The sequence below is a fragment of the Astyanax mexicanus genome, chromosome 5, assembly GCF_023375975.1.
Source record: "Astyanax mexicanus isolate ESR-SI-001 chromosome 5, AstMex3_surface, whole genome shotgun sequence".
NCBI lineage: Eukaryota > Metazoa > Chordata > Actinopteri > Characiformes > Acestrorhamphidae > Astyanax > Astyanax mexicanus.
Genome location: NC_064412.1, coordinates 12,574,524 through 12,600,403, shown reverse-complemented (window position 1 = coordinate 12,600,403; position 25,880 = coordinate 12,574,524). Strand labels below are relative to the sequence as shown.

The 25,880-nt window shown below is 38.9% G+C and overlaps 1 protein-coding gene across 2 annotated transcripts; it reads right to left on the bottom strand.

Annotated features, from left to right (window-relative positions):
- Positions 1-14,154: 14,154 nt before the first annotated feature.
- LOC103030675 (potassium voltage-gated channel subfamily A member 2) lies at positions 14,155-25,093 on the bottom strand. Of its 2 annotated transcripts, none has more exons than XM_022675688.2 (2): positions 24,905-25,093; positions 14,155-20,039 (listed from the first exon to the last, which is right to left on the bottom strand). In XM_022675688.2, exon 2 carries the CDS (start codon positions 19,900-19,902, stop codon positions 18,421-18,423), a length of 1,482 nt encoding a protein of 493 aa, XP_022531409.1. In that variant the 5' UTR covers positions 19,903-20,039; positions 24,905-25,093; the 3' UTR covers positions 14,155-18,420. The 2 variants fall into 2 exon arrangements, with proteins under 2 accessions (XP_022531409.1, XP_007253402.1); XM_007253340.3 differs by lacking the exon at positions 24,905-25,093 and adding an exon at positions 23,069-24,886.
- Between the last annotated feature and the right edge of the window lie 787 nt (positions 25,094-25,880).

Here is a 25,880-nt window from a genome sequence, read left to right as displayed (position 1 = left end):
CATCAATTTTTGGAAGAAAAAAACAACATTATAACGTAATTATTATTGCATAGAAGACATTGATGAAAGTTCTCCAGAAGGCATCTAATACTCTAAGAATGACTGTAAGACTGTAATAATGTAACAATCATTGCTTTAATATTAGGTATCAGCCTTATAAAAGTGTATCTTCAGCGTTTGCAGTCTCACAGAGATTTATTTTACTGCGCACTATTAGGGCAATTACGGTAATTTCACAGCGGACGCAGCTCTCTAGGTCCTTCGTGTAAATTCTCTGCTGTGCTGCTGCTGCTGCTGCTGGAGGAGGATTAAGAGAGACTCTGCTGCTTTCATATTTCTGTATTTGATTGAAAATAAACTAGTAATCAAGATATTGAGATCTTTTCCAGCTTATTTTACCCCCGGATCAGAGGAGGACTCTTTGTGGGTTGTTAACCAGCTTTAGGATGTGTGTTAGCTAGCTAAGTTAGCTAAGTTGTGTGTGTGTGTTAGTTAACTGGCTAAGTTAGCTAGGTTATGTGTGTGTTAGTTAACTGGCTAAGTTAACTAGGTTATGTGTGTGTTAGTTAGCTAGTTTAAATGTGTGTTAGTTAGCTAGGTTAAATGTGTGTTAGTTAGCAAGCTAAGTTAGCTAGGGGAAATGTGTGTGTGTTAGCTAGGTTAATTGTGTTAGCTAGGTTAAATGTGTGTGTTAGTTAACTAGGTTAAATGTGTGTGTGTTAGTTAGCTAATTTAGCTAGGGGAAATGTGTGTGTGTTAGTTAGCTAGGTTAAATGTGTGTTATTATTATTATTATTATTATTAATGTATATTTCCCTTTATAATACTGTGACATGATCTGCAGTAACTCCTAAAGAAGAACACAGTAACTCCTCAGTAATTAGTAATTAGTTACCATGTTTCTCACTTTATAATACTGTGGTATGATTTGCAGTAACTCCTAAAGAAGAACACAGTAACTCCTCAGTCATTAGTAATGGGTTACCATGTGCTGCTGTTAACTCCCGAAAAAAGAAGACAGGGATCCCTTATTAATTGAACACAGGGATGCCTAGTTCGTTATCTAACACAAATATTTATTCATTTAAACATGATTTCCCCCAGAATAAGGATGTAGGACACAGCCTACAGTAAAGCTGTATGTGAGCCATCACTTCTACTGAGCACATCTCCAGGAGGACTGAAGAAGAGCACAGGTTTAGAATAAACACCTGTAACACACTGACAGAACATTACAAAAATGGGGGTTAAGCAGACTACTGCACATTTCAGTGTGTCTAACATTTGGAAGATATTGAGCATACTAAGGTAAGTAAGGTTAATATATGATAAGTGGTGTCACTGACTTTAATATCACCACTGATAGAATAACCTGCAGCAGCAGACAAACACACTGATAGAGGCTAGCGGTCCGGCGCTGTGGAATTACCGTAATTACCCTAATAATGGGCATTAAAAGTCTGTGAGACTGCAAGGCTAAAGATGAACGTTTATAAGGTTGGTGCTGAAAATTAAAGCAGTGACCATTAAAACAAAATTGAGTACAGTCAGTCTTAGAGTCTTCTGGAGAACATAAATAATGTCTAACTACTATGTAATAATATTACGTTATTAAGTTTTTGTATTCTTTCAAAAATGGGGTTTAAGCAGATTACGACACACTGTAGTATTTTACTATATGTTGCTATTATTTGGAAGATAATGATGATAATAAGGTAATTAAGGTTACTACTACTACAAATGGTGTCACTCAAATATGCCTTTAATATCACCACTGATATGAATTGTTTGTGTAGACTGATTTAGATCTATAGTTCCCCAGGTGGGATGTAAGGGTTTTCAGTAATTAATGTTGATTTGAGCAGTAATTAATAAGTAGTTATTATAAAGGAGACATAGTTAGTAAGCAGTTCTCTGGGAGATATGTAAGTCTCAGTAATTATTGTGGAGTTAATAGTGAACTACTATAATCATTAGTTCAGTACTATCTACTGAGTAATTATTCAGTACTCCCTGGTAGTTAATAGAAAATATTTAGGTGTTAATGCAGCACTATTAATTAGTTACTGCTTAGTTACCTATTAACTATGGAACAGTATTATAAAGTGTTACCAATGTATTTAGTTTCATAAGTACAGAAATTATTTTGCATTCTAAAAAACACCTTGCACAAAAAATTGCTACTACATTTTCCCCAAATCTGTTCTTAATAATATAGTCATTCAAATGTTTTTTTCATTTGGATTACACTGTAGTTGGGTCCTGGTGGCCCCTGATCGGCACATTGTCATGGGTTCCCTGCTTAAGCACTCCTACTGCACCTCTAATGCTTGTCCTTCTGCTTGCTAATAAGCTGATTAGTTAGAACAGGTGTGTTGGGAGCAGAAAGGCACTAAAATGTGCAGGTCAGAATTAAGAACCAGAATTGAGAACCACATACATTCAGTCAGTATGTTCTTATCTGAACTGTGAGGTACGTCACAGAAATCTGTATGGGTTTTAGCCTCAGAATCTGCCCACTGCCATTCCCCAAGTACAATTTCCACATCCCAGCTTGCCAGGTATAGAACACAACAGCATGGTGAACAGTAGGGTTATCAAGGCCAGGGGCATAGCAGCAAATTCTGGGCCCTGTACACTCTCAATGTTAGTGGGCCTCTATCCATGCCAGCACAGAAGGAACGTGAGCAAAAAAATTAGGGAAAAAAAATAGGATTTTCTTGGGCCCCTCTACCTACTCGGACCCTGGGCAGTCAGGCCCACTTTTCCCCCCACTACCCACGCCAATGATCAAGACAGCTATTATTTGAGATAGCTAGCAAAAATGGGTGCATCAAGCTAACATTTGAGGAGGGCCTAGTGGAGCAGATAGCTAAAGTGTTCAGAAATTGGTCTGCTGCAACCATTTCACACACTCGTTCTTATTTAGTACTGAGTGTTTCTTTTATAAACTGATGAAAATGAATTAGTGTGTAATTTACTTTTTTCCACAGTTGGTTTATATATGTAAGTACAGTATGTATATCTTGGAAAATATATTATATTATATTACTTTTTGTTACATCAATTATTATATTATATAATATTATATAATATTATATTATATTATATTATATTATATTATATTATTTGTATATTATGTGATATCAATGCATATGAAGATTGGGAACAGCATTCCTTTTTCTGTAACTGTTCTTTGTCGTGTTTTGGAGAATCAAGGTTTATTTACAAAGGTGAAATATGCTGCCACAGAGTGGCAGACATAAGTCAGACCTCTTAGAAGTCTGGCATCTCCATTCCTCCCCCCACCGTTCTTAATTAGTGTTCCACCCGGCTTGGCCAATCCCACAGCACCCCTCACAGGCACCGGGCAGCTCGCCTCGGCCTCTCCACCTCCACGCCTGCTACCCACTGTGGCACCATCTGTACAGCCTATGGTCCAGCATAACTCTATTGGCTGTGTGTACCCATGCTGTGTGTTTTGTGTGAACCATGTTGACGATGATAACCATAGAAAATCCCTGTAAGGATCCATCGCCATGTTCAGGTCGAGGGGACTCGTGGAGGCTGAACTGCAGTTTTACCCGTCTTGCTGGTGGGTTATTTCCAGCTTGTAAATATGAACTGATATTCTTAGGCACAATTTCACAGAACGGCAAGCTGTTTCACACCGGCTGCTGCTGCCAGCAGCACAAAGCTTTTCTTTTCTTGCGGCTGGGAATAACTTTGTTGCACATGTATGCTTTTCTCTGAGTGGAAGAAATTATTAAATAATTTTTAGCTTAAACACTACTGGAGAAAAAGCTTTCTGAGGGCAGGTGGTAGTGCAATGCATTAAAGAACTTGCTTTTAAAAAAGCTGTCTTCAGTTGCTGTTTATCAATTTTAAGCAGCATTAACATATTCATTCACATGTGATATTCGAGTTGAATTAACTTATTTAAGTAATTTAAATAAGTTTAGCTTATTTTCCATTGGCTTGTTGCACCATCTATTTGTAAACTGGGTGTGTCTTCCAGTTTCTGACACTCACCATCAGTGTGAAGTCCTTTTCTGCAGGCTATCTTACGGAAACTTGTAGGTCATATACTATGATTAACTACCTGACCTTAAAGTTGTAAAAGGCCAAGGTAGGCTGTAAATACAAGCATCATGTTCTGAGCTGCTAATTCTGTGTTGGCTGTGTGCTATTCTGTTAACTCTATAGCATTTTCTTTATGCATCTACTTTTTTATGAGTATGTAGTGAAATCAAAAGAAGATTAAATCCATATCAATTTAATTCACTTGAGCATAAAATTAAAAAGAGAATAATAACAAAAACAATCAATTTAGGCAATAATTTACTTATTAACTTACTTATTAAATTGTCATCAGAAAATTACTTAAAGATCTCACATCAAACTATTTAAGTAAATGCAACTCATCCAGGCTTATAGTGTATGACGTTTGTAAATGGTTTTTGATTATGAATGTGTAGAATCAATTCAAGATTATTTAAACTTTTCTAAAAGGTTATATACTTATAGAGCTCTATGACCATTGCTCTCTATTGAACCAAAGGTGTTTTTTTCCATGACATCACTCAAAAGAAATACATTTTAACACCTTGATTTTTTAAGAGTTTAGGAAAACAATAAACTTCAGTCACTTCTATGGACAGCTGGATGCTGTGAAAGGCTGCAATGATCCATTTACTCATCGATAGCCAGGAACCACCAATAAACCAGTTACAGACTAAAAATTACTGAGGGCTAAAAGTATGCAGTATAAATGTGCTTATGGATGTGACATGCTATTTTCTAAAAAGATGTTATTTTTTCTTGTTAGTTTCCAGTGATAGACGTTATGGACTCCAGAGTGGAATACTTTTATGGGCCCTTTAGGAATAAATCAAAAGATTGATGAGAGAGTAACTACCATGTTTCCAATTTGTGACATCTTGTTTATGACTCAAACAAGTTATAGCCTATTGACCTGTAGAGCCTATATATAGCATTTTACCTGTCTCTAACCACAGGTATGTGTTCAGGCGCTTAGGGACTCGTCCAGGGCCATCCTGCCCTTCTCGGCTACACGGTCGATAGAACTGACTAGGGCTGAAGGTAATAAAATGAAGTATTGATTTTATTCAGACCAATTCACTTACAGAAGGTTAAGGTACTCTGTCAACAAATGAGTATGAGAATTTGACACTCTATGTTTTTGTGTGTGTGTGTGTGTTAACTATGCTGTGCTTAGTGTGGCTATGTCCTCAAATAGTGACTCAATGTCACTCATTGCCAACATTTACAAACAGCTTACTGTTACATTCCCTGAGATATAATAAATTAATTATTGACACGGCGTTGTAAAATTGCTCCCAAGGTTGCATAATGCATTTTAACAGACAACCATAAATAAGAATTAAATACATAATTCATTAAAATGATAATTAAAGTGGTATTTAAATAATTAAGTTATCTTCTAAAACCTGATACTGTGCACATTCAAATGGCCCGGGTAGGCATGGAATCAATCCTTTCCCATTTCTCTAGCTCACTGTTTCTTAATCCACCTCCTGAGGACCCGCTGCCCTGCCCTCAACTTTTCCTTGCCCCAACACACCTGATCCAGATCCTGGAGGGCTTGATAATCAGTTGATGAGATGGATCAGGTGTGTTAAAGCAGAAAAAAGCTGAAACTATGCAGGACAGCAGGTTCCTACAAGCAGGATGAAGAAACACTATAGTAAGTAACACTGTAATACGTTTGGTTAGTCAAAATTATGCTCTATATTTGCCTCTATACAAACACATACATAGTTCTCCAGCAAGTGCAATCTAGGGTCACTCAGGTGATTGGCAGAGCATCTTTTTAAATTTCAATTTAAAAGCCATTTGACCAGTGGTAGGATGGTCCCCCCTTAAATGTGAGTCTTGGTCCTCGCAAGGTTTCTTCCTCCTCCTGCAGCTCTGAAGGAGTTTTTCCTTGCCTCAGCGCTCACTGGGGGTTCTGTATTCTGTATTTTCTATGTTTATAGTTTTGCCTGATTCTTTGTCCTGTAATCATGTTTCTGTAAAGCTGTTTTGTGCCAACACCAGTTGTAAAAAGTGCTATACAAATAAATTTGATTTGATTTGGTAGCTTGTAGGACTCAAGCCTTTTCAAGTTTTTTCAGGTAATAAACTTTAAATAACAAACAAAAGAAATCTATAAACGAATAAAATGGCATCTACTGATCTGTCCTGTCATGAGAAAGAGCTAGCAGGAAGCTAATGTTGGTGTGAGACAGCAAGTTTAGTTGTAATTTTGTGTTAATGCATCATTTATACTGAGGGTCTTTTATTTTGACATGGTGGGGGTTCTGAGTTGTGTGGGGTGATGTGATTGCAGCTCTCTTTGTGTTGTGTGGATTGCTCCTGCTTGCAACCTGGATTAAAAAGTTAATAGTCCAGTAGTTTAGTTGCTCTAGTGTGAATTTTTGTTAGATACATCCTTTTAGAAGTTTATTTTAGAAGTCTTACATTAGGTTTACTATGGGTGAACCACAGCCGTTCAGCAGCTTCAATGTCCACCAACAAACACTGGAAAGATGATTCAGGTGAGTAATCAGTGAATGGGTGATGTGTAAAGCATAATAAACCTTTAGCTGTGGCTAGCTAGCAGGTTAACATCAGAACACGTAAGATTTTTTCACATAAACTTCTTGGAACAATGATGATTATTAGATGTCTGAGCAAGCATCACACTGAGCTTTCTCTCTTCATGTTAAGATGGGAAAACACATCTTCTGAGGTGAGTGTGGTTCTAGACATATGGCCTAATCCCTAGATGTTTAGAATATCTGGTTTTGCCCCTGACCGCCTCGCAAAAACAGCTGCAAGGTGGAGTCACTTCAACAGCAAGGTGTGGAAACATCTGACCTAAGAAGCAAAGGTGCACCAGCATCGGGGTATGGAAACTGAGTCGGGGTATGGTTTCTGAGGCTGGTAACTCTGATTAACTTATCCTGTGCAACAGAGATAATTTTGGGTCTTCCTTTCCTGGGGAGGTCCTGATGAGAGCCAGTTTCATCAGAATATTTTTGATGGTCTTTGCACATGCACTTATATTTACAAAGTTCTTTAAAAATTTCTGATTGTCCTTGACTGATCTTCATTTCTTAAAGTATTTTATTCATTATTTAGTTATTTTTTTAGAACTAATTATTGATTAGAAAATTACTTGAATAGAGCTATTCACTGTATACCAACTGTACCTCTTCACAACACAACTGATGTTCTCGAACACATTAGGAGAGCAAAAAATTATTGTAATTAGCTATTGAAAAGGCACAGCTGTTAAATGAAAGCCATTCCAGATGGCTCTACCTTATAAAGCTGACTGAGAAAATCCAGCCAAGATTCTAAATCTAAAATCTAAAACATATAAACATATTCTGGTTTGTTTAACAAAAATAATTAAACAAAGAGAGGTTGGTCCAAACTGTTGACATTTGGTACTATTACACGCATGCCAAAAATGGTTTTCAGCCCTCTGCACTTGGGTATCCTGGGTATCAAACCCATAACCTTGTCATCAGTAGCTCGATGATCTAACTGCTGAGCCACCACTGCTTCATGTTGACTCACTCTGGCAGCAGGGTTTGAAAAGTCTTAACAGCAATGCAGAGTCACTCCAGCATCAACTGCTGCCTCAAGCCTGGGATAAATGCTGCCATGTCACTTGGGAGGCCTGCATGGGAAGAATTCATAAAATTAATTTTGGCAGTACAGTAAACATCACAATAAACACTTAAACAATGCAAACAAAATGAGACTGAGACTTTATGGCAGCTAAATTGCACCAGCATACTCAGACCTGAATCACAGGTGATGTGTGATGCGCCGGCAAAGCTGTGGTGTGGTACAGTAGTTTCCGTGGTTGGGTGCTACTGGAATATCTCTTGTATCTGCTGACCTTCACAGCCTCCGTTGACCTCAGTGACACCTTCTCTTTTATTGGCTTATAAAATATTTCGGCCCTCATCACTCACTTCATCCCCAGTGAGGATTCTGGTTCCTACTGCAGCAGACGTGACACACACACACACACACACACACACACACACACACTCAAATGTAGTGGGGAAACCTGATCTGAGGAACTGCACGTGCTGGTTCTGATGTAATCTTATATACTATGTCACAGACTGTTACGTTTCCATCAGAAGCTCAGATTTTAGCTTATTTTACAACTAAATTGTGCAAGCATTTCATAATAGATAGACATATAGATAGTTAGACCTACACACGCATACCTACAGACAGATAAATAGAAATTTAAATGTCACAGGAGCGAACAGGTTCTTTTTACTGTCAGAAACAGTACTGTGCAAAATAGTGGATAGACAGACAGATATACAGACAGATAATAGTATAATAATAGTTTGGATTCACATAGTTAGACAGATAGATTGATGAATAAACAGACAGACAGACAGACAGATAGATAGCGAAACGGGTTCCTTTTACTGTCAGAAACAGTACTGTGCAAAATACTGTAGACAGACAGACAGATATTTTGTCTGGTAGTATAATAGTATAATAATAGTTTGGAGTCACATAGTTTGCCAGTCACAGTGACCATATACAGTGTGAACAGATTGGATATTGTTGCTGGTGCTAAGTAGCCTCTCTTACTGGGTGGGAAACGGAAACATACACTTGGGAAAAAGAGGAGTCTGTAACAGCAAGGCATATAATTGGTTAACTGTTATGACATCACCTGGTGTAAAGGACAAATCTAAAGGATGCTGGTGGGGTGGGCTGCTGATGCTTCAAAGGTTGTTCTCAGTAGATGACGCACTAAGACCACCAGGGGTACAGTTTTACCCACAGTGATTAATAAAAAAAAGACTCTTTGTATTAACAAAGTTCACTCAGAATGCTAAGACCACCTCCTCATTTTTACACTTTTACACTTACTGTCCATCTTATTACTGACCAAATAGGAGCACTTTGTTGTTCTATTATTACAGACTGTAGTCCTGTATCTTTAATTTTATCTGCATACATTATTATCCTCCTTTGACCCTGTTCTTCAGTGGTCAGAACTTCATAGGACCACCATAGAGCAGCTATTATTTGGGTGGTTGGTACATCATTCCCGGCACTGCAGTAATTCAGTGACACTAGCATGGTGGAGGTGTGTTAGTGTGGGTTAGGGTGCTGGTATGAGTGGATCAGACACAGCAGTGCTGCTGGAGTTTTTAAACACCTCAGTGACCACTGAGGAAGGACAAAATATATGCTATTATGTCTGTCTCTGTCTTTACAAATATAAGGTGGATAAGCTAGGTTGGTGTGTCTACTCACTAATGGACAGTGAGTGAACATAGTGTGTAAAAACTGCTGTATCTGTTCCACTCGTCCTGACCAGTAAAGAACAGAATACAAGGAGGATAATAAAGTATACAGAGAAACAGATTCAGGACTACAGTCTGTAAATATTATAGAACTCAGAGTGCTCCAACATGCTAAGTAGAGCTGATCAGATGGACAGTGAGTGTAGAAACAAGTGGGTGATCATAATATCCTGACTGGACTGTTTATATTTATCATATTACCTCTATGTAATATGATTGTTTAATTGTAACTTAAAACCCGAGTCTAATCTTTCATAAAGGGTCTATTATAAAAGATGTAACAGTGTAGATTTGGCCACGTCTTCCTTTGGTTTTCCTACAGTCAAGATGTTTTTGTCCTGAACTTGTATAAAAACAAACAGACAGTCAGACAGACAAACAGACACGCATACACAAACCACTCAGACACCTACGCTACTGTATAATTTGGTGTTTGTGTGTGTGTGTGTATGACCAGTAGTCATGCCCTTTTTTTCGAGAAGCCTGAATTATGCATTAAGATGAAAGACGGCCTCAGAAGCCTGTCATACATCCAAGCAGCTCATTTCTCACCCCTTCTCACCTCACACCTCTCTCCATCTCTCAAATTCTCCCTCCCCCCCTCTCTCTATTTCACACACATGCCTGGCGGGAGGGGTTCTACTCCATCCTAAGCCATCAGTGCTCTGTTTGAGCCCTCTGTAGGCCTTCTTCCTCACTGCACATCAGTTTTGCTCTCTGGACTACTGGCCATTTTTCTCGTCTCTGTGATGTGCCTCTGTTTCTTTCCTATTGGCCCAATTTCTCACGCTTTGCGCTAAGCGAGATTGTGAAGCTGAGCGTGCGGCTAGTGATAAAATATTAATTCATGTGGGATATTTTAAGCCTTCTTGTTTCTCAGCTAGGGATGAAGCTATGGTGCCGCCCAGGATCTTATACTTCATTTATAGTGTGTGGGGACATATGCACTCAGCATACACAAGGCATGTGGGCCAGAACTGCATCCTTTTAACAACACACAACATTTTAACAATATATACAACATATACAAATGCATTTAACTATCATCAAATAGCTCTTTGAGTCATCTTGTGTCCATTAGCTCCATTTGAATGGTTCTTAGAGTGAGTATTCTCTATCATTGAGACACTGTGGTTTATGTAGTGTTTTTTAACCATCTTTAAAATACGTATAAGTATAAATTGTAGTGCTTTTGTACAGCAATACAATGGGTTCCACTATTGTTATAAATCAAAGAACGTTTTTGGCACTATAGAGAAGCATTGCGTTCTTGCTAAGAGTGTAGCCAAGGGGATATATATCATCCACAAATGCACTGTAACAAAGGTGCTGAAAGAAACAAAGCCACAACTTCAGGTTTGGTTTGTGAATGATTGTTGAGGGAAACTATAGCATTGTTCCTCGCCCACGCTGATTATTTCAATATTATTGTCTTTCTGAAGACAATTTAAAACATTAGCGTGGCGGGCTTTGTTGCAGGACGTTTGGCTGGTGTCCCCTGGCCTGTGAAGGACCACATTTGATAGTCTAAAGAAGCTGAATGGATGTTCTTTCAAGAACATATCTTTACATTTACATAATCTTTACATTTTCTCCTTTTTTAGACTGTCAAATATTGCATAAACATATGCAGCTAAATATTGCTTGCTGTGTGTGTAGTCAGGTGGATGTCTCCTTTAAGAACAGTGTGTGTGTGCTGTGCACTGTCTCCCCTGGCTCACTGTTTTCCACCACACCCTTCACTGTGAGTGAGGGAAGTGTGGTGTGTGGAGCCTGTGTTCTTGGATCGAAAACATGACCATATGGCACTGGAGGCATCACGTGGGAAAGGAGATCAATGAAAGCTTATAGCACCGCAGCTCAGGTTTCATTGTACGCCATACAGGAAAAATGCTGCCTATGAGAGGTTTACACTGCACAAATTGTTTCCAGATGTTATGCTGTTCTAAAAACTGGCCTATTAGAATAAGAATGGCTTTGCTGCACTTCAGAAAAGAAAGAGATCAAAGAGACTAGAATAGATTATACTGCAGGACACCGCTAGGGGGCACTAAAGGCGAACCAATGGAAATGGTGCTTCTTGCTTGAGCATCCCTTAGCAGCAGCAGCAGTGTTCCCTCTGCTTTGTCTGAAGAGATCAGAAAAAAACACACTGAGATCTGAAGCTGACCTGCTTTGTGTTCTGCTGTAACTTTGTACTAAGGTACAAACAGCTTAATGAACAGCAACAATTCTAGAAATATTACAGGGAGAATTTCTGAGATCATTTCAAAAGAAGATGATTCTTTTCCACACACAATTCACACACCAATCAGTCATAACCTTTAAACCACTAACAGCTGAAATAAATAACAGGGGCTACAATACAGCACCTATTAAGGGGTGGAAATGTTTTTTTTTCCCCCTGGAGATATGAGGATCTGAGATGTCTGGTTATTCTGGATTATTATTAGTCAGGTATTTTGAGGTGTGCCAGATAAGCAAAAGTCAATACTTACCACCAGTGGTAGACTTCCAGTATCCATTGATATCCAGTGATCCATGGAAAACTCACCTCATAATTTACAGGACTTTAAAGTCCTGCTGCTAATCTCTTGGTTTTAAATACCACATGACACCACCAGCTGCCTTGTGGAGTCCATGCCTTCACGTATCCGAATAACTTGGTTGCTAGAGGGGAACCTTCTCAATCTTTTTTAGGAGGTTTATATGGTGGGTGACTGCAGACAGTAATTTTCATTTACACTTAAAAAACTCTTAAAGACAAAGTTGCTACAAAGAGTTTTTGGTTCCATAAAGAACCCTATTTGAAAAAAAAAAAACAGAATTATACAGTCAATCTTTTTTTTTCTTCTTAAAATTACAAACTGTAATGGGACGAATACAGCTTCCATCTTTGATATTCCATACTTATTGTGCATCATATTCACTTCAATTCTGCTAGTATAACTCTAAAAACATGGAGTTTAAATCTCCCAAACTATGAAATGCATGTGAAAAGAGTGTTCTAGCAGACTCTAGAAGTCGCTGCCACTATGATCTGAGCATCGTCGGCTTGATTCCCAGTTGCTTGCCATGAGCAGCCAGAGTCTGAGAGAAGTACAGTATATATTCCAGTCTAATACTGGAAGCATTGTTAACATAAAAATGGGTGATTGCAATATAACACAAAAAAGAGGAATATCTAATCAATGCTGTTCATAAGAATCCAAATTTATAGTGTGGTGGTAACATCATTTATAGCTTGGTGCCAACACTGCCTCATGATGAACGTTGCGCAGAGGTGTCATATTCTTTTCCACACCTCATTCCCTCCCCCTGTCTCGCTCTTTCATCTATTCCTGTCTTCCCTGAATATCCCGTCAACACCCCCCACCACTCTCTCTCTCTTTTTTTTCCTTTCTCTCCCCCTCATCTCCTCAAAGCGTGCCTTTGAACATCTCTCTCTCTTCCTCTTTTCCTCCTCTACACACCCCCTTTTCCCTTCTCTCTGTCTTTCTTGTTCTGCTCAATGAAGGGTCTATTTATAGCCCACACTACCCCCATGAAAGTACACAGGGACAAATACTGCGCACTTAAAGCTGAGAAAGATGCCAAAAGGCTTTCTAACAGGCTTCTCCTCCTGAACAGTTCAGCTACTGCAAAAGCTTCCCACTGGAGGCTCTGACAATACCAAAGGTGAAGAAGCTCTCCTGATTGTCTTGGAGGGCTGTGAGACAGTGCGTGTCGTGATTCCTTTTCTAAAATTACCTAAATGACAGTCCAGAGCTTGCTCTGAGCAACACTGTGACATTCAGACAATGCACGACAATACCCGACAATACACAACGTTCTTTTACACTCTTTCTCTCTCTCTCTCTCTCTCTCTCTCTCTCTCTCTCTCTCTCTCTCTCTCTCTCTCTCTCTCTCTCTTTCTCTCACACAAATGAGCTGGATTTACACAATGTCAGGTCACAGGGTCACTGTCAGGTATCAAGCTCCTTGTATCTCCATTTTTCCCATAACATGACATAATTTATCGCAATATATTGCAATACACTGAATCAAAACCGCTGTTTTATGAATCACGTTATTACCACCTTTTTGCTAATACACAGTTTTAATATAAATGCTACAAAATTACTTGATACGTGCGAAAAATATATTGTCACTGTCATCCAAAAATCCTGTTGTTATAATTGTTCACTTTTTGACATAACTTGAATGTGCCAGTTGTTCTGTACATTCTGCACATTGTAAATTATGTCAATATGCAATGATGAGTAGACCAATAGAAATGCTCCAAAATAACTCTGAATAAAATCTTTTTACATTGACTTCCATTAAAAGTGTGACCGTGACAAAATGCTTTATATATTTTTTTCAACAATATATTTTCACTAATATAAAATGCTGGATGCTGAAAAATCAGTATCTAAATCATTCTAATGTCTTATGCAATCATTTTGGCATAATGTTTAAATTGGGTTTCTGATTGGGTTTCAGCCCAATTACTGTTTATTTGCTGAATTTAGCATATTAGAAGAAAAAACAAACATGAAACATGACATGTACAGAGACACAAGCCATTATTTCTATAATATATAGAATAATGTATATATATATATTATAATGTATATGTTGTTTATTTTTTACAGTTAAAGTCAGCAAATAAACAGAAATGTTTTAATATAGACATATGTTCGCTCATTATTTACACACAAAATCTCAAAACAAACAAGCACACAAACACACACATTCCATGTGTTAAAAAAATGGAAACACAGGCTTGAGTTTTTTTGTTCATCTTCATTGTTGATGTTGTTTTAGGACATTAATGAACATTTGGAAAAGTTATATGAGCAGTAATTTCAGTCATTAGATTGTCCACTTATTTTACTATTAAAGTGCTTCTTATTCAGGGAGATAGATGACATAGATTTTCTTCATTTTTCCTCCACACCCCATAATCTTTTTTGTGTATTTTCTTATTGTTAAAATAGAAATAGCTATAGTATACTATAGTGGCTAGTTCTCGCATATGGTAATGGAAGGTATGAGCTACATGTCAGAGGATGCCTATGCTAATGGCCTAAAGCTATTCTCTGCAGCTAATCTAAGAATGTGAGCGAGTGTGCCTGAATTACAGATTTCCCACAGATTATCTGCAAACCCTTATGCATATTAGTTCAGTAGAGATCTGCCAGAAATCTGCCTTATTTTGAACACACTTTCAGGCTGGATTTGAAGAAATCTAAGCTGCTTGTGTTGCCTCAGGAACACAGTTGGCTAAGAGTTCTGAAAGTCTTCAGTCAAGCAGTGGAGCACAACACAGATACACAGTTTACAACGCATGCCGAACACACATACACACACATACATAACACACAGTGCGTTATAGACCAATGGGTTGGGTTTTAACTTTAAGATTGTTCTGATAGCACTGTATGCAGTGCTGAGGATAAAACAAAAATAAACATATAAAAATAAAAAAATACTAAACAGACTCTGGACCAAAGTAAATGGTTATGTCACAGGTTTGGCAGCTTGTGCTCTATCACATATTTACATACTCAATCAAAGCCAATCCTTGAATCTTACTCCGCATATTGATGCATGGTTGATGCACAGTTAATGTCTACAGCTTTTGTGATTGGCCTTCCAATGATAAGTTCCGAGAAAGTGCATTAAACAGAACAGTGTAAATGTGGGAATCACTTCAGTTTCATACCCTGGGAATTAGTTTGACATTAATGTTTCAGACATAATAACCTTTTCTCTCCATTTTGAACCAACGCCTTGAACAAGCAGATTGCAAGAATGTAGAGATGCACTGATATGGGAATTTAATATGGGATGAAGCTAATATTGGTTATTTGTCTATTTATCTATAAATGTATATACCGTAACCAATTAGCAAATCTGAAATCGGGAGAAAACTAAACTAAAATAGCAAAGGCTTTACAGCAGCATTTTGTGTAGCATTTTACCTTAAAAAAACAGCTTCAAAATCATTGTAATACTATACTAACTCATAATAAGCACACTTTCTTATTGCCACTCTGGTCTAGGTACTGCTAACGGCAATATGCAACTTTGGTAAAACTGGCAGAAAAATTCTCACAAGAGCTGCATAACGCAGGATTCTTTCACTTTCAGTGACTGTTCAGTATTTCAAATTTCAGTTATTGCATAGTACTACTTTAACTATATCATTTATGTCTTTAGGGTAGTAAATGCAGTAAAAGAATAACATTGTAAATTTGGCGGCTTGGCAGCACTGCAACCAATCACATAAAGAATCATAAATGCATAAAATATTGGTTTAAATATGGGACCGTTCTAATAACAATATATCGATTCCAATATCATTGTGCATCTCTAATCAGAAGTATTCTATTAACAACCAGTACACAGGAATACACAGTATGACAAGAAGTTAACATTTTTGTTAATAGGCATCCTTACAGTCCTTGACAATGGAATGATCATAAGATGCTTTAACAACAACAACAACGCCTCAAGGCATTTATTCAGTGCTTCAAAGAAAATTTTTAAATGCCTAAATGGACAAGTTAATTAAAAAATTACAAATAAAAAATATTTATAAAAAATAAAACATTCAAAACCAAAATAAGCACCTGCAACCCATGTGATGACACTGTTTTGTGAATCCTCCGTTTATAAAAGTGCTAAATGTGCAATGAAAAACAGCAACAACAAAAAACAGTTCCAGTGTTGCACTGGACGCATGATGCTTCCACATGGACCAACTGAGTCATCTGAGTCTCATGTGAAGTGCTAAATAACAGCAGTGAAATAATAAAACATGCAATGTGTGCAAGTTGCGCCAGAATTGCGATGATACATACTTTTCATGTACAATATACACTGTACATATCTATGCATAGAATAAAGCTCCCTGTCTGCTTGCATGTATGTTATTATATATGTCATTTCTGTCTATAGGCACTGGCTATGCACAGCATGAGCAACAGTTTCAGCCAATCTGGTTTTAAACCTCTACCTGTGACCCTGGCTAAACAAAACAGGCAAACAAGAAAAATAACAAAACAAAATAAAATATATCAGCAACAACAACAAAACAACAATAGCTCTACAGTAATGCCCTTCTGGCCTGAGTTAAAAGCATGACTGACCGCTAACTGCTGTGTAGAATTTCACTACCTCTATTAGAGCAACATCGGCACTTACAGCCTGTAAACAAACAAACAAACAAACAAGCAAACAGAAGCAAGCAGACGTCTGCAATGCAAGCAAACAAAATGCTTAAAGCAACAACAAACTGTTGTCAGGAGAGGGACAAAAAAGCCTGTTCGCAGACGCAGTGCGAAGGTCAAGCGATCCTGCAGTCGCTGCTACTGCAGTGTGCAGCATTAACTCACTGCAGCTGTGGACTGTTGCACAGCCACTGCCTATGGAACTGTGCGTATCGCAATGTCTTTGGTACCCAAAGACAAAAAACAACTAAATATAAATTTAAAAAACTAAAATAATTATAATAAAACTGAAATCAGCAGCACCAGTGCTCAGGTTCATCACTTACAGCACATACAGTAGTCGTGTAATGCAGATATTAAATCTATGCATATATACATACGTATAGTTTCAAAGCTGTTTAAACATCATGAAGATGAATGGCAAAGCCAAAACTACAGACTATACCAATGCTACAATTCTAGTGTTTGGATTAATTACTCATCATTTGCTAGCGTAGATTACAATGTAAACTATGTATGGCTTATTTAGCTGCAAGACAATCGAAATATCAACCATATATATCAACCAACACTCTGTCAAAGCCCTGGCAGAAGCAGATAATCAACATATAGCCTAAGCAGAATGCCATAAAATGCAACAATAACCTGTGAGCTCATTTTAGTAGCGCTGCTGTTCCGTCTCTCTATAGCTCCTTTCACACTACTTCTATTTCCCTTACATATCAGTGGTACAGTCTCTATGTCTATGATATTCAAGAATAATTTGCTGAAATTTCATCATGGAAGTTCTTAACATCTGTATTGTGCAATTGCAATTGTATTTCTAAAAAATAGTGGCATTTTGTATAGGGTGAGATGACATTGACCTGAAGGTCATTAGCAAGTAAAAACAAGGTCTCAATAAACAGCAGTGTAATCGAGTGTAATATGCTAGATCGTGCCATTAAAAAGGTGAAAAGCTAACAAAATGCATTTGTTCCATGTGTGGCAAACAAACTACATCCCATAAACATAAATGATGGCACTGAAACATTCAATCTGTCTTAAAAGCTTTTCCATAAGACTTGCATTTGTGAGAGCATAAATGTTAATGTGGTCCATTTAGGCTACTGTGAGTCTGAAAACAATAGTTCAAAAAACATAAGCAGACACTTGTAAAGGACAATCTCAGTCTGGAGGCAAATATTGTAATGGTGACATATGAGAAAATCACTGGCTCTTAGCTAAATGAACTTCTTTTCTGAGTGCATTGTGAGAATTATTATGTTCAATTATCCTTTTTTATCAGACATCTATTATAAGCAGCAGCAGCAGCAGCAGTAATGGAGGATGTTCTTGTATCGCTGTTATTATACCCTCCCCCATGGGGCAGAAGAAGCACACAAATAACAATTTCTTTGGAGAAGCAAGTAGATGTAGCTGGGCTTTGAGGGAAGGTTACTTGAGTGATGATGCATACATAGTTTAAAGATATTTTTGGAGGTACAAAGTCTATAACCCTTGTGGTGAGGTCTTACCTTCATCCTCCTCTACTTTCTACTGTTTGGCTACTATTGTGGGATGTTTGGGATTTTTCAATGAGAGCAGCAACGACGAAAGCTAACTGCATGCAGACTCTAATTGATAGTTGGATATGGATCTTATAGAGAGGGCTGGTATGTTCTATGAGTGGTCTCTGAGTGGAATAGGAAATCTCAGGTTAATAGCAGAGGTTCTGACACTTCATGATCCTCTTTAGTGCATTGCTTTACAGTTTGAAAATGTCTGTAGTGTGAGGCTGCTGCCTCATGTTCCCTTAACATTATCCCAGCTGATTACACATCTGTCAGCATTTTTTTGATATTGACATAGTTTGTGTTGGCCAGTGTGCAATTTCCCTTTTTAAGGTCCTCCTCCTGAAGGTCCTCATTGCTGTTGTTCACCCCTTCTTGGATCTCCATATAGTCACTTTTGCTGATGGTAGAACCGCTTCGACTTCTTTTCAGCTCTTCTTGAGAATCAGCTTTGGGCACGTTAACCTGAAGATACTGGGCCTGCTCCTCACCTTCTGTCTCACGATGGTAGAAGTAATTGAAATTTGAGACAATAACAGGAACAGGCAAGGCAATGGTCAGCACACCAGCGATGGCACAGAGAGAACCGACAATCTTCCCACCAATTGTAGTTGGTACCATGTCTCCGTAGCCAACAGTTGTCATGGAAACTACAGCCCACCAGAAGGCGTCCGGAATGCTGTAGAACTGGGACTCAGGTTCGTCCGCTTCAGCAAAGTAGACAGCGCTGGAGAAGAGGATGACTCCGATGAAGAGGAAGAAGATCAGTAAGCCGAGCTCTCTCATACTGGCCTTCAGCGTCTGTCCAAGGATCTGCAGTCCCTTGGAGTGACGAGAGAGCTTGAAGATCCTGAAAACCCTCACCAGCCTGATGACTCGCAAGATGGCTAAAGACATGGCCTGCTGCCCTTGCTGACCGTCCTCTGCTTTCTCTGCCAGTTCTGTTCCCAGTGTGATGAAATAGGGAATGATGGCCACCACATCGATCATGTTCATTATATTCACAAAGAAACTGGCTTTGCTGGGGCAGGCGAAGAAACGAACCAGGAACTCAAAGGAGAACCAGATTATGCAGAGTGTCTCCAGGATGAAGAATGGGTCAGTAAAATAGGTGGATGTGTAGCTGGTGGTGGAGTTGGAGTTATATGTTCGAACTTTGTGCATCTCCTCCTCATCACTACGGAAGATAGGCAGTGTCTCTAGGCAAAAGCTGACTATAGATATAAGAATCACCATAACAGATATAATGGCTATAATCCTTGCAGGTCCTGAACTTTCCGGATACTCAAACAGCAGCCACACCTGCTTCTGGAACTCATTATCAGGCAAAGGCCGTTCCTCTTCTTTAATGAAACCTTCGTCCTCCCGGAACATCTCGATAGCCTCCTCTCCAAGCTCATAAAACCGGATCTCCTCAGAAAATATATCCAGAGTCACATTCACAGGGCGCCGCAACCTTCCTCCAGACTGGTAGTAGTAGAGGATGGCGTCAAAGCTTGGCCGGTTTCTATCAAAGAAATATTCATTCCTTAAAGGATCAAAGTATCTCATCCGCTTTTTGGGGTCCCCAAGCAAAGTCTCTGGAAACTGCGAGAGGGTCTTGAGCTGTGTTTCGAAGCGCAGGCCAGAGATATTGATGACAACCCTCTCGCAGCATTCCTGCTCGGCCTCGCCGTCATAGTCTTGAGGGTGGCCAGGGTGGGCCGCCGCCTCGTCTGAGGGGTCGCCCGTGGCCACCGTCATGATGCTGGAGAGTGAGGCCTGCACTTTTCACCTGAGCCAGGCACCGCAGGGTGGGAAAATGGAGGTAGGGAAGAAGGGAAGGTGGGGGCTCAACACTGTACAAAGCCGAGGGCCACAACGTGTCACCGCAGGAGTCACTGAAATAAAGCAACCAGAGAGACAGTTGGAAAACTGTACTGTACTTCATAGATGTATTTCATCTGCAGTCTGTGTGGACAATAGACTGATCTAAAACACTGAAACCATGCTGAATCAATATCCATGTCTTCTGAGGTCTCACACTAAAACAAATTATTTCTATTTGTAATTATCTGTTGTTAAGGTCTGGAAAAATCATCCTTTTATCCAATTTAATCCTTCACACCTACTTTCCAGAGTTTGCTTCACCTGGCTTTGTTTTCACATTTCTGGTCATTTCCTATCATCTGGTTAATGGTCGTATCATATTAAAAGTGGCCAAAAGTACTAGTTAACATTATTTGGAGCTAATTGGAGCATAGCTAACTAGATTTTGAACATAACAAAGACCATAGTGTTATAGGGCCAATATCCTTATATAACTTGCATCCAATGCCCTCCAAAGAAGAGAAACTGTGTGTTTTGTTGAAGACGCTAAATTTACCCAACATTCACCCAAATGTCCACATGCCTGCTCTTAACATTTTCTTTTGTAGAGAAACTCTATAAAACTAAGGTGAAGTGTATGTTTCAGAGGTTTATGAGGCTGTTAATTGAGACATTAGCTTAAGAGCTAGCCAACAACCCTTATAAGCACCTGGTGCTTCCATGTCACTGGAGCTTGTCCTTTCTTTATGTAATAATTTTCTGGGTTTTGTTTCTCCTACAGAGATAAACTGATGTTTGGTTGGATGCTTCAGCACCTTCAACCATGGATGGAGGTCTTCCTCTTTGGAAGGTGAGGGTTAGAAGTTATATACTGACACATAAAGACCTGTAATGAATATTAACATATTGTACAATATATGGACATGACTTTTATTATCATAAAATTTCCACCCCCACAAAAAGTGAAGTGAATTTTGAATATTTTAGCAGTTACTGTGACAAGTGAGCAAACTATAATAGGCCTACTAATATTACACATCAATTCCTGTAAATGTACACTATATCAACGGATCCACTATCGCACAAGAACTTCTAACACAAAGTAAACAAAACTCCCCTAACTGTTGGTAGATATGAAACAAGGTGGATATATTTTTATTGGGGAAGTTTAAGCTCAATTTTACAAAATTAAGAAGTAAACAGTTTGATTTGATGTGAAATGCTCCACTCGTAGTTGTGTAGTCTCAGAACTACATTGTCATTTATTATTGTCATTTAAGACCATTTTATGACACTAATATAGTGATAATGTGATGGCATAAAAATTCGGTAATTTTAAAGAGCAATTACATTTTATATATCAAAAAGATTTAGACATTGGTATTATAAAATATCCTACATATATAAAACATGAATAAAATAAAACCACTGTCTTCAAACAAAGACAATATAGTGCCACATTCAGGTTAATGGGCTCTCCTGGCTAAGAAAAACATAGTGCACAGTACTGAGGTCAGCAAATATTATTGAGGTCATGCCCATATATTGTATGAAAAGTCAATAATGTAATTATTGTGACAGGCCTAAATGTAATCATTCTGTAAGTCATTTATTAATCACAGGCTACAGAGTTAAATGCATCTAAACACTTTTAAACATAATGCTATACAACAACATGATCATAAATATGTTGCTTGAGACATTGTTGTTAGATACTTCAGTTCCTAGTTCCTAGCCTGGCTTTAATCCTGAGGGCTTAGGTTTCTCTCCTCAATACACCATTATTTTTTATCAAATCACAGTTTGCTGTGATGTGAAATGCTTCACTAGTAACTGTGCAGTTTCAGAACAACATTTTCATTTATTATTATCATTTAAGACAATTTTATGCCACTGATATAATTATAATAAGAAGGTGTAATAATTAGGTAATTTTAAAGAGCAACAAACTTTTATATATAAAAAATATTAAGACATATTAATATTAAGGTACTGAAATAACCAAAATATTGTAAAGTATCCTAAATACATAAAACAGGAATAAAATAAAACCACTGTTTTAAAACAAAGACAATATAGTGGCTCATTCATGTTAATGGGCTCTCCTGGCTAAGAAAAACTTATTGCACAATACTGAGGTCAGCAAATATTATTGAGGTCATGCACGTATATTGTATGAAAAGCTGAAAATGTAATTATTTATAAATGACAGTCTACAAAGTCAAATGCATCTAAACACTTTTAAACATAATGCTATTCAACAAGATGATCATGAATATGTTGCCTGAGACATTATTTTTAGATACTTCAGTTCCTGGTTTCTAGTCTGACTTTCAATCCTGAGGGGTTAAGTTTCTCTCCTTAATGCACCATTATTTTTTATCAAATCACTTTGAATGACTTTGTGCACATCTCCTTACTGAATTATTCAAAAGGTTGGGGAAATGCAGTAAAAAAAAGTAAAGGAGAGCATTCGTCATGCAGGAGATCATCACTTGTCCATCCATTCTCTGCTGTACTGCACTGGATGATCTTCATTCATATAACACTGCGGCTCTCACAGTGCAGTCATGCGAAAGAGGCCCATCTCTACGACACTCAGAGTCATGTACACCCCCATCCCACCCCTCACCCTTCACACATCCAACTCTGCTGATTTTCTGCTGATTTATCTCTCTGCGTTATATTCGAAACTCAAATATTATGGAGCCCACGTACAGCCAAGACATTCATAAAAACATGTTGGTTGGGGCGTTTTTATTTTCATGGATGCTGGTCCCAAATGGCGCAAGTGGGCTCTAAAATATTCAACAGCAGCAGGCGATGAAATATTAAACTGCAGGAAAATAGATTTCAAGCATTTCAAGACTATGCCGTTGTAGACCCCTCCTCAGGAACACATGCATACAAACACGCGCATATATACACGCATGCACATGTCATGCTGCATGCTTCGTATACGCGCAAATGCTGTTACGAAAGAAGAACTTGTGCGAGACTTACACTAAACTCTAGCCGGTATTTTAAAGCACAGGTAAGCACAGCTGTAAAACGCTGTAAAAAGACCAGTACTGCAATCTCAGTTACTGGTGTACTGTACCTCTGTGCGCAAACTTCTGTAGGCGTGCGCCCGCCGCTTCTTCTGCACGGGGACGGCGGCGCGATGCTTCGAGACGCGTAAACGCCGACCGCCAAACGCGCAGGGCAGCGGCGTCAATCCCGGCAATGCCCGGGCTGTGGGCGCGCGCGTGGTGCAAAGGGAGGGGTGGTGGTAAGGGAGGACGAGGAGGAGGAAGAGGAGGGGAGAGAGAGAGGGCAACACGCGGGTGTGTCCTCACCTCCCTCCAGAGCGGCACACTCTACCCGGCAGGTTGGTCTGTCTGAAGGGAGGAGATTACTGGAGCAGGGAGGGTGGAGAGGATGGAGGGGGCGGTCGTGAAGATCGCAGAGAACGCGGGAAAATAAATAACGGTGCAAATAATAAGAAGCGGCGCTTCACAAAGGTTAATGTGGTTGGCGCGTGCACGAGCCCGGCTGCAGGTGGCCACCACCATCTATTACCTGACTCGTTAGAATTAAAAATGTTTTATATACTGACTCTGAATAGACTAGAGAGAGACATCATCAGGACAAATTTTGAGTCCCCATGTTCTTGCCTGACGTCCTTTTCCTCTGCTCAAGTTGCATTCAGAACATTTACCAATAACCTTTAAATAAGTTCCCAAATGTGTTGTTGCTCCGCCCTGAAAACGAGGATGCATCGATTGGTGACTCCAAGCAACGCACAGAAATAGTCTTATTCTACTTTAAAGCAATGAGTTAAGAAATCAGTTGTAAAGTTGTCAAATCTAAGTTAATTCGATACAAACTAAAAAATGAAATGAAAAAGTTTAGTTTGTTAATTTGTGAGACTTATATGCCCATTGTGGTAGCCGTAGCTAAACTGGTTAGCTTTGTATAATAGCAACTAAATTAAAAGGTGCTTTTTAGTATTGTAGACTAATTAATATAGTAAAATAGCAAGTACAACGCATATCAACATGTAATCTCCATGTATATGCAAGTATGTTATTGTGAGGAACAGTCTTCTCAAGAACACTAGTCTGTTATATAAATCTTTATTTTGAGAGACACCAATGGCAGCTTCATGCAGCAAAACTTTACTGCTTGGGTTTTACTTGGGTAGCTATAGCTGGTGATTTTGTACCACCTTTCTAACTAAGTTCACAGACACCCTCATAAACTTATTTGTCCTATTTTCCTCTGATGTGAGCAGCTCTCCAGCTAACAATTTTGTTCCTATGACATTTTATAAACGTTGTTTTGTTTTTTGTTTTCTGAAATGATCTGAGAATGAATCATTGTTGATTGGTCGTTGGTCCTCAAGAAAAGTTTTTTTCTTTACCATTGTAGTTCTGAGAACGTCCCTGAAACGTTCTTGTTTTCATAATTTTTGATGTTGCCTATTTAAAGAATGGCAAAGCCTTCTGTGAATGTTACTGAAACGTTAGTTCATACACGTGAAAAATAAAACCTAAGGCAACCTTTAACAAACGTTATTTGTCAGTTGTGATAAAAACCATACAAGAACGTAAGGTTTTTATAGTTTTTAGAACGTTTTAACAAAAATTGAACGTTGACACGACGTTGTGGAGTGGTTCCCTAAAGATAACCATAGAGGACCCAACATCTAACGTTGCGGGAATGTCCAACGTTAGCTTGGTCCATCCAAACGCATTCCTCACGAGCTGCTATAATCTGCTACAAGTGACAGCCAATCCATGCACAAAGCAAAGTGTGTGGTCGCGCGCGTTTGCAAATGAGCCAAAGCCACAGAATGGGAAGCAGCATGCATGAAGGAGAGTTCCTGTAAAAGCCTCAATAACAGACAATGAATCAGTTCTCAGCACTGCGTCTCAGCTGCCTAGTGCCCTACCTGTCTACCCTCCAGGTAAATCGCAGTGGGCTTTGTTAAAAGAAGACCCTAGATCTTTTTTTCTTTCTCTCAGTCTTTTTCTCTGTCGCAATATGACGACTCTGACTTATCGCGAACAGACATTAGGCATATAGTTAACGCGTTCAATCCAATCTGCAGTCAGGCAATGCCGTGCATACCAACAAGGACCAGGGCGCAGACGCCTGAGCTGAACATACCCGCTTTTCAGCCGCACTGTACCGCGTTATTTTTTTACCCACCCGTTTTCAGGACCAGCTCTCACCTTGTGCGCGGATTGGCTTCTAGTTTCCCACTCTCTGCACCGAGAGTGGCTGGAGGCTTCTATTCACAAGCAGTACGTCCATTAAGCGTTCATTTCCACCCAATCCTGGCGCAGGGGGCGGAGCCATCCTGAATACAGGTGTGGAAAAACACGCCACTATACCACTCCTTACTTTTCCGCAGAGTGGGCAATTTTAAAGGGGACATGCTTCAAGTGTGTGAGCAGAGTGTCCTCATAACCTGCCTGAGAGTTAGTCTCTTACGTTTGTGTGCTGCCATCACAAAGAAAGCCTATTCTCCAGACTAGTCTTCGTTAAACCTGTTGGGCGAAAGTATTATACTATAAATATTTGTTTATCTTAAATGCAAATTCTTATGATTGTTCAGTTAACTAATTGAAACGGATTAAGAGGGAGTCACTAGACCAATAGATCATCAATATTCCAGCATCATCATTTTTATATAATGTAGGATTGTGCCGAAATGAACATTTAGTTTGACACTGCAGGGCTGCTGCTAAGGTTTTGGAGGCCCTAAGCATAACTGGTCAGGGAGGCCCCCCCCAAAAAAAAAAAAAAAAAAAAACACACACACAAACACAAAAGGTTTACGCAAAATTTTACTATTTATTAAAATTACACATGTAACTGTGAATATTTACAACGTTATAAGTAAGGCCAATAACAGTGAAGAA